This window comes from Bufo bufo, chromosome 2 (assembly GCF_905171765.1).
Source record: "Bufo bufo chromosome 2, aBufBuf1.1, whole genome shotgun sequence".
Lineage (NCBI taxonomy): Eukaryota > Metazoa > Chordata > Amphibia > Anura > Bufonidae > Bufo > Bufo bufo.
The window spans coordinates 200,389,550-200,401,588 of record NC_053390.1 but is presented as its reverse complement, the minus strand read 5'-3'; the positions used below and the strand labels follow the sequence as shown (position 1 = coordinate 200,401,588).

Here is a 12,039-nt window from a genome sequence, read left to right as displayed (position 1 = left end):
AAAAGCTTTACACATGGGTGCTATGAAACTATGGCACTATGTGGTTTAGCCACATTATAAGAACGGCTGTGATGCAGAGTATATAGTGCCAAGAGATGAGCTGTAAAGGTTGTTTGGTCTCAAAACTTTACACAAAAGCATTAAAAAAAAATTTATAATAAAGGAGGTTATTTATCAAACACCAGCATTTTACACCAAGCTTTGACAGCACCTGCGCTGCCGGAGGATTTGCCTAATTTACGATGTGGTGCAGAGGCCTGGTCATAAATTAGGCACCTGCTCCAGCAGGCTGTGCGCCTAGACCAAAACGTACTTCATCCCCTGGCCCTACCTCCACTACACCCGCACCGTAAAAATGTTGTGCGCACTTAAATTTAGGCACATGAGCATTTAAAAAGTTGTGACTTTTACTGCAAAAACTGGTGCAGGGGGTCGTGATCAGGGATGAGCGAACTTGCGTTTTCAAGTTCGGTGTACAAGGTTCGTGTTATCTGAGAAATCCGTTATGGTAGCGGAATCAATAATGGAATTCTTAGATAACCCGAACCTTGTACGCCAAACTGAAAACACAAGTTCGCTCATCCCTAGTTGTGATAAATGACCTCCAATGCCTCCAGCAACTTTCCAATGTGTGACCCACTCTACTCAAAATGAATATATCAAGATAACACAAAGGTTTCACCAATTCACATGGCTGGGGCAATGCGATGCACCTCCTGAGGCGTCCTATCTGGCAGAAAGTCAGCCCAAGCTCAACTCAATGCAGACCGTTATAAACCAGGATAAGGACATGATCTGCTTGGGGGGGCAAGATCTTCTTAATATCCTAGTCTCATAGCTGCCAAAGCTCAAAACAATTGTAGTTAGAGCCAATCACCCAATCACAGTGCCTGGCAGAGGACATGGGGGCACTGCTGGGGCATCTATGTCTTATCCTATGTACTATTCCCTGGTGTATGGGGGGGGGGGGGGGGGGGGGGGGACAGTTCAGATGGTCTTGTGGGTAGGAAAAACCTTGGACAACTTAACAGTAATATTTATTTTTATTTTGAATTGAGTCTACTTTCACACAGGCGTTTTGGCTTTCCGTTTGCGAGATCCGTTCAGGGCTCTCACATTCGGTCCAAAACAGGTCCGTTTGTATTCTAATGCATTCTGAATGGAAAAGGATCCGCTCAGAATGCATCAGTTTGCCTCCATTCCGCTTTGGAGACTGACACCAAAACGCTGTCTGCAGCGTTTTGGTGTCCGTCTGATGAAACTGAGACAAACGGATCCGTCCTGGCACACAATCCAAGTCAATGGGGACGGATCTGTTTTCACTGACACAATCTGGCACAATAGAAAACGGATCCGTCCTCCGTTGACTTTTAATGGTGTTCATGACGGATCCGTCTTGGCTAGGTTACAGATAATACAAACGGATCCATTCTGAACGGATGCAGACGGATGTATTATCTGAACGGATCCGTTCATGACGGATCTGCACAAAGCACAAGTGTGAAAGAAGCCAAAGAGATACTTCAAGGATCCTTGGAGAACCAAGTCTATCGACGATATGTTAAGGTAGCAAAGGGGTCTATAATCAAAGGTCTCCAGAAACCTTTCCTGCCATTTTAATTTCTACATCAAATACATCCATCTACCTTTAATTAAAAAATAATTATGCATCCAGCTACAAAAATACTGCATTGCATTTTTAATCTCTTTAAAAACCTTCATAAATTTATATCCGCTGCACTAAATATGTAAAAAAAATATGGAAAAGTCACAAAGCCAGCCAGGAACATACAAGTGACCTGTTACTACAAGGAGCTGTCCAGCATGGTTCAGCAAAACAATGAGCTTGATAATCCATCATTTCTTCAGTAGGTATTGCACCTACTTTACTTCAGATTAACGGCTGCAGAAGCATCTTCTACCAAGTCATGTGATGTAGGGATCAAAGTAGGTTTAGCAGAGAGGAAAACATTCTCTCGACCATCTGTTGAGGTCCCTCAATAGTCAGGATATTGGGAACTGGGAGGCAAACTGGTGTCCCCTGCTGCTTGCCATGGGTACACTGCCACTTCAGTGCAAGGCGGTGGATCTACACTTCCTGAGTGGAACCTGCTTTTCGGTAACATGTTTGTGGACTGCTTTAATGTCTAATGGATGAATCAGGCAGGATTAGAGAGTCAACGATTACTAATGTCATTCTATGTGTAGAACTGATGTAGGCACTGTAGGTAATTTGAGTTCCTCCCATTTCATCTGCTCTACAACACATGCGTTTACTACATGTCATAGTTTGTTATGCTGCCCAAATGTTAACTGATGGCGTCAGACTAAGAGCACAATGACCTCCAAGCCTTGAGATATCGGAATTGGAACTGACCAGCAGGTTCTCAACCCTGGGAACACTGGGGTAAGGAATGGAGTGTTGTGGATTACTTTTCTTGATATTTTCATGCTAGTTCTTACCTACACTAAAAATACTGAGACTAATGTCACACTGGTGATGCTTCCATCTGGGTGATGGTTACGTTTTAGAGTCATTATTTTCTGCATGGACCACATGTTCTGACTTTGCGTTATCCATTTTAAAGCGTGTCCATGTTCACTGTCTGGAACACAGATAAGTTCACCACCAGCCATCTGAAAGAGGCTTAAAACAAACAGTCTGTACAAACTAAGGTCCAAATAGGGTCTCATTCTGCCCATTTCTAAAAAAGCCATTTACTTTTAACCCATGACCATCAAAGGGCTGCCAAATCTATGAGATAGTCTGCTTATAGATCAACAGAACCAAATAGTTCTGTTTCTTTGTGGAGTGGGAATGGCAGTCATAGCAGTCAGCAATCTAGTAGACCAGAAAGATTTGGGTAGCCACAGTGTAAAAATTCTCAGACCGAAGTAATGGTATAGATTCCTACTAATAGCTATCCAGTAAGGATCCAACATCGGTCAGAAATGAGTGGCATTTCTTTTATTGGTATGTACATTCCTCAAGATTTTTAACTGGATCTCTAAGCTGGACGGTAATAGACCGAGACTGGAGAACCACTTGATTCCCGCTGACCAGAACCACATCAGAAGAAAACAGTACTCAAAACTATCCCACTCCCCCATTTTGGTGTAAAACTATTAAACTACACTGTATACAAATGGTGGGCTTTAATGTATGTAACCCAACAATTACTACTCATTGTGCAGCGAACAAAACAATCCTTACTACGTTATCTACGCCGCCACAATCCTCTCCTTCCTTTCTTGCAGCAACTAAGATTTTGTTTTTCAAGGCCAACCAAAAACCAGCACTAGATCATTTGGTGCCGTCAGCTTCCTCCTCTACTAGTGCCATTGTTTTAGGACACTACAAAGATGGGCCGCAATAATGAAGCAAGTGCGCTCCGAAACAGACTGACATGCCACCTGGGTCTGACTACAGTCACATGCATCAATACAGAACTTTTAAAAATTTGAGGGATCAAGTGAAGATCATGTCCCACTGGATTATTTATTTTCACTGCATTTCTTAATGAAATATAAAACAAGCAATAAACTGTGTACATCAAATCACTAAAATATTGGCAGGTAATTAATTAAATGAATTCTAATAAATAATCCAGGGGGACATTATCTTCACTTGATCCACCTGAGAAGGAAAGACTTGATCCTCTAAACCTCATGGACAGCAGCCTATAATAAACAGGAGGAAATGGTTGTCAACCAGATCCTTGCACAATTGGATTTAGTAGACTAAATAAAATGTGGTATATTATCACATGATTGGGATTTGCTTGACAGCTATCACTTTCTTCTCCCCTATAAACATGTGTGGTCAACAGGGAGAGGAGAATAACACCTCTGGCCGCTCATCTTCACGTGGACTAGGGCTGTTAAAACCCAACATGCCCGATTTGTTATCTTTGATATTTGTCATTGGCAGATCATTGGAGAATCTTGACAAAATTTAGATGGGTTTTGAGGACTGGGTCTCCTAACGTCATGCAAGCACCTACGTCCACCTGGTTTGCTTTTGGTACTCTGGCTACAAACTACCAGTCCTTTCTGCCAAAACAGCCATCCCTCCTCCCTTTAAAAGGCAACCGAGACGTCAACATATGCATTGTTGCAAATCAGAGGGGTGACCCATAGAGGTAAGAAAACTTCAAAACTTTTCATTCAAAACTTTCCACCAATAAGGAGTGTACAATTCAGACAGAATAAGGTCAAGAACAGATGGTCCAGCATGTGCAAGGTAAGTCCTGCAAAACTGGCAACATAGTTTGCCCCTGGACATCACATATGGGCAGGGTTAGGGATGTCTACTGCAGCCGGACCTCCTGTTGTACGTAAATACCAAGGACTGCTCTCTACATATCTGATGACTGCCATTGTTTGCACCATGCAGGTACCACTATAAAAACCTACACATGTGACAGTGCCCTTATATACATGCTTAAATCAGTTTTATACCGACTTGACTACTCCCTGGCACCACTGGAGGTCCCTACAGAAAAAAAAAATTAAAAATGGGTAACACACCAACACATACTGGACTCAACTGCTCTATACCTACAAGACCAATGTTCAGAAATAACATGAAAATGTCAACCACATAACCCCTCCATCAATGTATCTAGCCTTGACCACCACTGGAAGTCTTGTGGCAAATTATCAGCTGCAAAGTCTTAGTTGTTGACCAAAGAACCCAAGGTTACATCAGGGTATGAAGTAACTTCTGTAGGCACAAGGGGCATCAGGGATTAAACTCTTGGCAGATCGAAGTCCCCGGGGATTTCTGAGATTATGAAGGAAGTGTGATGGGTCTTATGAAAGAGTCAAAACCTTCCCACAAATCCAATTTTGCATATTTATGGACATAGAACGTGTAGGCCTCTTGTCCCCCAAATGCTGTTCCTTTACGGATAGGGTGTACAAGCTTAGATAATGGAAAGTGATTATTTCTACTATGCACAGAAAAAGAAGCCATAAAGTCACCTCATCACTACACCAGGTAAGTGGACATGTTCACACTGCAGAGACATAACCATTCAGGCCAACGACAAAGTGGTGGTGCAAAAAAAAAGGACCAAAAAGGAGCGTATTGAGTTTATCAACATACCACACGGCTGTTTACATGCAAACATCATGGCAACATAAACCATGGAATCCTTGCCTCGGATCTGCTGGCTTACTACCATGTGCATTGTAACAGAAGAGTCCTCTCTGCTTAAATTTGGTGGGTTTTGACATGAGTAAGCATTTTGCACAAAACCCTTCTATTGCCTTCCATGTCAGAAAGAAAAAGAAAAAAAAGGGGGGGGGGGGGGTGCCTGAACAGTAACTTTGGAGGATTGCAGAATAGGAACAATTAAAAATGGTTCCTCTTCTAGGATGACCATCTTGTGAGAACACTACAAATGCAATAGGTACATGCAAACAGCTTTCCAGTCTTATCGGAGTCTGCGAATAACTACACAATATGGCATATGCCAGCCTCTGGTCCAACTAGCAACAATTCTTGAATTGGATTGGTACTCTGGTGCCAGCCAGCATCAGAACCTGGCTCTGCCCCTCATCCGTACATGTAGCAATGACTATCACAAGCAAAAAGAAGCAGAATAGTCAAATAGAGGGGGGGAAGAAATGAATAATGTATGTGTAAATGATATAGACACACACACACACATATATATATATATATATATGTGTCTGTGTGCAGATATGTGCATGTGTAAAAGGGGTGTGACGTGCCCCCCCCCCCCTTTTTTTTTGCAAGGACACCCATCTATTTAGGAGGGAATATCTGGAGGATTATGCAACGGACAGCTCCATAAATATACACATTTTCTGCTTGCAACGCGGCTGACCCCTGCATGGAGACGGAGCCTGGCAGTAACGAGAAGAAAGCCATCGTTATACCGTCTTATCACAACACAAACATGTATAGCCCTTCTCCATACACTAGACATACACCACCCGTCACCAGCCTGGGAGGGTCAAGCAACAAAAAGCTCGCCACCCATCAGTAAGGAGAGAGCCGTAGATAGAGGGAAAGGTGTAACGGAGGGCATTCACACACACAGGTGACATTACGGTGGGGGTGGGGGGGGGGGGAAGCCCTCCACACACAAAGAGATCCATCTCCCTGCCCAGCTTGTATTTAATATTGCAGTATTCTCCGCAGCACCTCGGTGCCACACGCCACATCGTAGGCACACATAGGCGCTCTATGACAATATGAGGGGATTTTTGTATTCCATGCACAGGGCTAGAATTCCTCCTTTGCAAGCCCTGGTTGCTATGCCAACAAACATTAAAACATGAACGACAGATAGGGGACGGGGGAGGGTAACCAGGAGATGCAAATCTCTTTTTATGGAGGGAGGGGTGATGGGGTTGAGGGTGCCAGGATGAGGTGAGGGGAAGGTGCAGCACAAGACGGTGGGGGGGTACTGGGAGGAGGAGGAGAGGGGGGGGGAATGGGTGATGGCAGCAATGGGAGAACATATAACCGGCAGGGAGATAAGGAATACGGGGCAGCCGCTCCTCGCTTACCAAAGATGCTGATTTGATTGTAGCGAATCGCTCGCGGGTCCGGTAATGAAGTGCCTGACTTTGCACTGACGGGGTAGGCCGCAGCTCAGGCCTGGGATCCCTGTGGTCCGCCTCATCCCTTATGAATGCATGATCCTGCAGGAAGGGGTGAAAAGCAGGAGAGAGGAGTGTGCTGTGGCCCCGGCTGCGGCAGCGTGTCTCTCAGCCCTCCGTCCGCGCCAGCACGGCTCTATGAGATGCATAGTTTAACGTGATTCCCCCACCCTCCCTCCCGCCCCCCCGGCCGTCTCTCCCCTCTCTCTCCCGCTGTCTCACTCCCCGTTGTCCCCCCTCTTGTGTTTTGCTCGGTGATCGCCGATGTCTCTGGGGCGCCCGGGGCTCAGTCCCTGCAGCGGCCACCGGGCGAGAGGCGGCAGCCCATTGCAGCTGGAGCTCGGTGGGGTCAGCTGATCCTTTTAAAGAGACGCTTGTGTGGCTCCAGCACGACGGCGGCGGCAGCAGCTTCCCTAGCTCCACAATCCCATCCAGCCGGAGGAGGAGGGGACGGGGAGGGAGTCTATGGAGATATATTTATTTATATCGCACACGTACACACTCGCACACACACACTCACACACTAAATCCACGGCGATCAGGCGGCAGCAGGGCAGCTGCGGGGGGAGCCGTGCCTGGCATGCTCCCACCGATCCGGCAGCAGATCCCCCCTCCCTCTGTGCAGAGCAGCCAGTGCCTCCTTTTGTCTTTTAGATGATGCCGCCGCCGCCGCCGCTGCTGCTGCTGCTCTATTTTTGGGCTTTGGTTGTGCAGTCTCCGCCCCTTCTGGCTGCAATAGATCTATGTGCTCTCTTCTATGGGGGGAGCCGGTGTCCGCTCAGTCTGGGGGCGCACGGGCTCTGCTCCTCCAGACCCCGCTCCGTTCTAGCACTTTCCAGCCTCGCTGAGGAGGGATCACTCGGCGCTTTTTCCCCCTCTCTCCTTTAAAGAGACAGCAGCAGCAGGATCACTAAATCTCTGACATTTCCACAGCTGTCAGAGGCAGGGAACACCCCCAAAATGGTGGCACCGTGATGTACACAGGCCTGCCTCAATTCAGGACAGGACTCTTCGGATTTGACAGTTTTATGGGTTAGGCGTCTACATTTTTAAAATTTTAGCTTTAAAATTATTATTTTTTTCTCTCTCTCCACTGTCGCTTTATAGAAGATTAGTTAAATGTGATCTAAAAGTACTGACCCTCTGCAGCCATGGTTAGAATATCAGCTCATGGCCCTGTATTAGCAGGAGCCGGCCACCTGTAGCCCTGATGGACGCAGGCCCGGTCGTCCCACCCGTTGGGGCTCATGCATTGCGATCCGAAACACGCAGATCTGCAAAACACAGAAACCGGCCATGTGCACTCAGCATTTTGCAGAATAGAACGTCCTGCCATCTACAGAAGTGCCCTAGCCTCGTCTTTAAAACGGACAAGATTAGGAAATGTAATATTTTTTTGTGGGGACGGTACAAAGTGCGCTGTCCGCATCTTTTGCGGCCTCATTGAAGTGAAATGGGTCCACATCAGACCCACATAAAAAAGTCGTGTGCATGAGCCCTTGAATTGTCCCAGCCAGATGCAAATGGGCACTATGGACATGTGGTCAGCATTGCACGCTGCATCCAGCCCTATGGCCTGAGAGGTAGCTATAAGGGTGGCAGCAGCCTAAGCCGTCTCCCAACTAGGACAATTAATACTATTTATTTTCCACTGGATCCAAAAATCACTTCTTCATGTAATGGGCATTGGGATGGGCATCACATTATATGGGGTAGGACTGAGAAGTGACCCAGTCAGTTTTAGGGTCACTTGGCGAGTGACCTGGGCACGGCTTTGTTTACTGTGCTGACCCATACAATACATTTACGTGTGTACTGCTGTCCACACAACAATGAGCGATGCCAAAGAATGGACTTGGCTGAATAAAGGCCATTGTCATCATGATGATGTCCACATGCATCGCACCATTCAGCCAATTAGCTGGGATTTGTCACAGTAAAGGGCTTTGTTGTATTGTGTCCACCTCAGTGACCGTTACAATTAGTACACGGTCAGAGCTCTATGATATTTTTCATTTTCTTTTTAATCACAAAAAAACCCTTGGTTTTTAGAGGAAAATTTTGCATATTTTAGTCTGACTTTATAGGCTAGGTCTACACGACGACATGTGTCGCGCGACAGATAGGGCACAAGTACACCGCAACATTTGTTGTGGGACATTTTGTCGCACGACAATTTTTATAATGGTAGTCTATGGTGTCGCAGTGTGACACCATAGACTATTATTATAAAAATTGTCGCGCCACATTGGTGCAACAAAATGTTGCGTGACAAATGTCATTGTGTAGACCTAGCCTAAATAGTGGGATGGAGATATATATAGACCTCAGCTATATGCACTGCAGGGCCTGTATTAGACTTGTGTTCATACATGTAGCCAATCAGAAGAGGCAGAGCTGCAGGATGGGGAAGCAATGAACCAATGATGAGACAGGGGGTGTGTCTCAGACTACCTGATACTCCCTGTAGGCAAAGTAGCTAAACTGTAGTCACCGATCACACAGCTCAGCACTAATGGAATAGAGCTAAAAAGCAGCAAGATCTGAGAGAAATAACAGCAGGTAAGAGCCCTCTATAGGTACCAATGTACCTATGGGGAGCAGATTTATCAAGCCCTGCATGCCAGAATTCTGGCTTAAAATATTTGCAAGTAGGGGCTTTGCGACTTTTTGGGGTCAGTGGCGCAAACAAACATTTTGTGACTTTTTGAGCGTTGCACCTTCCAGTGCCACACCGATTTGGAGTGAAAATTTGGTCACATTGGTGACATATTTACAAAGAGCGACTTTTTAAAAAGTCCCGGCTCCACGCCAGGATATCCTAGGCATACTTTTAGTGAAATACGTGCAACCACATTGCACTTACGCCAATCTTATTATTACTGTGCGCCACTTTCAGAAATTGGCTCAGGTACATATAACAACTCTGCTCTAAAAACTAACCTCAAATACACCTACAATAATCATTTTTAAGGTCGTGACTGGACAGTCTCTTTAACACTAATATCATATCTAGAGCTTCTCACACACACACACACACACACACACACACACACATATATTCTCCATAGTAATTTAGGTAATAACGTCCTCCTCCTGTTGTATGGCAGTGGTAGCCAGGTAAGGGTGTGTTAATACACAGCAGAGTTGCAGAAATTTTTGGGACTACACGTACCTTCAATGCATAGGAACAGGACTGCAAACATTCTGCCGTGTGCCAACATACCCTGACAGAGTATTAATAGCAGCCCATAAAGCAACGACACCACTGCATCCATCGGACCACCGCTTGATTACTGGCTTCTCTTTTTTAGCTGGTGCCGTCTCTGGAGCTACAAAGCAGGCATCCCATTGCTTTGCATTTGCAGTATATGAAGAACGGCAAATACAAAGTTCCATTTTGTCAAAAAAAAAAAAAAAAACGCTCGTCTACCCTGCATTTCATATTTCCCATACGTTTTTGGCTAACATCTGGAGCTGCTACTTTTCAACAACAAAAATCGCATGTGCAAAAAGAAAAGCTACAAAAAGTGCCACTAAAAAGCTGTGCCTGAATCCGTTCTATACCCAATACTTTCTTGTGTAAAACGGCTTCTAACCCGTGCAAAAATCTGTCCTACCCCACTGAATAGACCTACTTACCTTTTTGGGAACCAAGGAAGAAGTGGAATCAAACGTGCAGCTGTAACTTTGCATCAAGCTCAGGTCTGGGCTCATGTCGTCTATGACTTCTTGCATGCTATTCACACTGCTGCTCTGGCTACCCGTACTGACTGACATACTTGGTATGGAATGGTTGCTGCCGAGGCTGTCCATCTTCCTGGTCAAGTTTGTCACGTGTTCGTTGTCCTGTAAAGGGTTATACGAGGATATCATGCGTCATATTTCTCACATTTATTCTCTAATCATTGACCAAAATACACAATGTAATAAAACAAAACAAAAAACCTGGGTTTTAGTTTTCAAGTTTTAAGCAGCAAGTTTTAAATGATTTTATTGGTAAATATATTCTAGCTAGTTCACATGGGTCAAATAACAGCAGCGGCATGAAAGGGTCCATCATAGAAAAAGCTCTTTTCTACTACCAAACTTCATACAACTACGCTTCAAGCCACTGCAAATTCTAAGCCATTTGCTGACTATATTCCACGCACACGTTCTAGTTAGAAGGAATAAACTACACATACATTACTATCCCACCTGCAGCAGAACCTCTGCTTTTAAGGCTACATTCACACAAACGTATTTTGTTTCCGTGTCCGTTCCGTTTTGTTTTTTTTGCTGATAGGATATGGACCCATTCATTTCAATGGGTTTGCAGAAAACACGGACAGTACACTGTCTGCATCTGTATGTCTATTCCGTAGCCCTGCAAAAAATATAGAGCATGTCCTATTTTTGTCTGTTTTGCGGACAAGGACAGGCATTGTTACAATGGATCTGCAAAAAACAAAACGGATGCAACACGGATGTCACACGAACGTCATCCATATTTTTAGCGGACCGCAAAATACATACGGTGGTGTGAATGTAGCCTAAAGGTGCATTTTTTCTGTCATTTTGGCTTGCAAAAAAGATCCCATGAAATTCATGCATTTTTTTTTTTTTTTTACAAGCTTTTTTGGGGATGGCATCGGTCAGGCAACATTTTACTTGCATTCTTTCAGACTTTTTTTTCCCTATAAAGAGTGTATAAAAGTGTATATAAAAAAAAAAAAACACACGGGAGCAAGAAATGCAAGGAAACACTCTTAAAAACAGTATTACGTGGTCACCCACCGTTTATGATGGCAGCAGTAATATAAAGGAAGGACTTCTACTTCTCTTTCCAGCTGCATCCATGTCTGGCTTTGATTCAAAAAACTACCACAAAAAGCTGTGTGTTACATTACCCGTAGGCTATATGCACACGAACGTTGTTTGTTTCCGGACCCATTCATTTCAATGGGTCCGCAAGAAATGCGGACAGCACACTGTGTACTGTCCGCATCAGTATGTCTGTTCCGTAGCCCCGCAATAAATAAATAAATAGAACATGTCCTATTCTTGTCCGATTTATGCATTGTTACAATGGATCCACAAATTTTTTTTTTTAAAAAGATGGCATGCGGATGTCAGTTTTTTTTTGTGGATCCGCAATTTGCAGACCGCAAAACACATACGGTCGTGTGCATGTAGCCTTAGTATGGCATTTTTATGAAATTTCCTGTTGGCCAACATGTAACATCTGGTCACTGCATTTTTTGCTTAAAAACGGAAAAAGAAAAAAAAAGCAGCTTTTTGAAGAAGACCCTTGAAAGCACCGTAAGGTCCCTACACACAAATGTTGTCTGACATATTTTTATCCACTATAAAACACCAGAACAACCACCTGCAGGTTTTACTGCTTTATTTGTGGGG

The 12,039-nt window shown here is 44.6% G+C and overlaps 1 protein-coding gene across 5 annotated transcripts in view; it reads right to left on the bottom strand.

The window, feature by feature from the left end:
• The window catches only part of TAOK3 (TAO kinase 3), a 227,603-nt gene that overhangs the window by 122,408 nt on the left and 93,156 nt on the right, over positions 1–12,039 (bottom strand). For all 5 annotated transcript variants that reach the window (XM_040416023.1, XM_040416022.1, XM_040416020.1 and 2 more), the window contains 2 exons: positions 10,282–10,488; positions 6,547–6,681 (listed from right to left, as the gene is read on the bottom strand). In XM_040416023.1, coding sequence (XP_040271957.1) covers positions 6,547–6,681; positions 10,282–10,488 — 342 coding nt within the window. The remainder of the gene's footprint in view (positions 1–6,546; positions 6,682–10,281; positions 10,489–12,039) is intronic.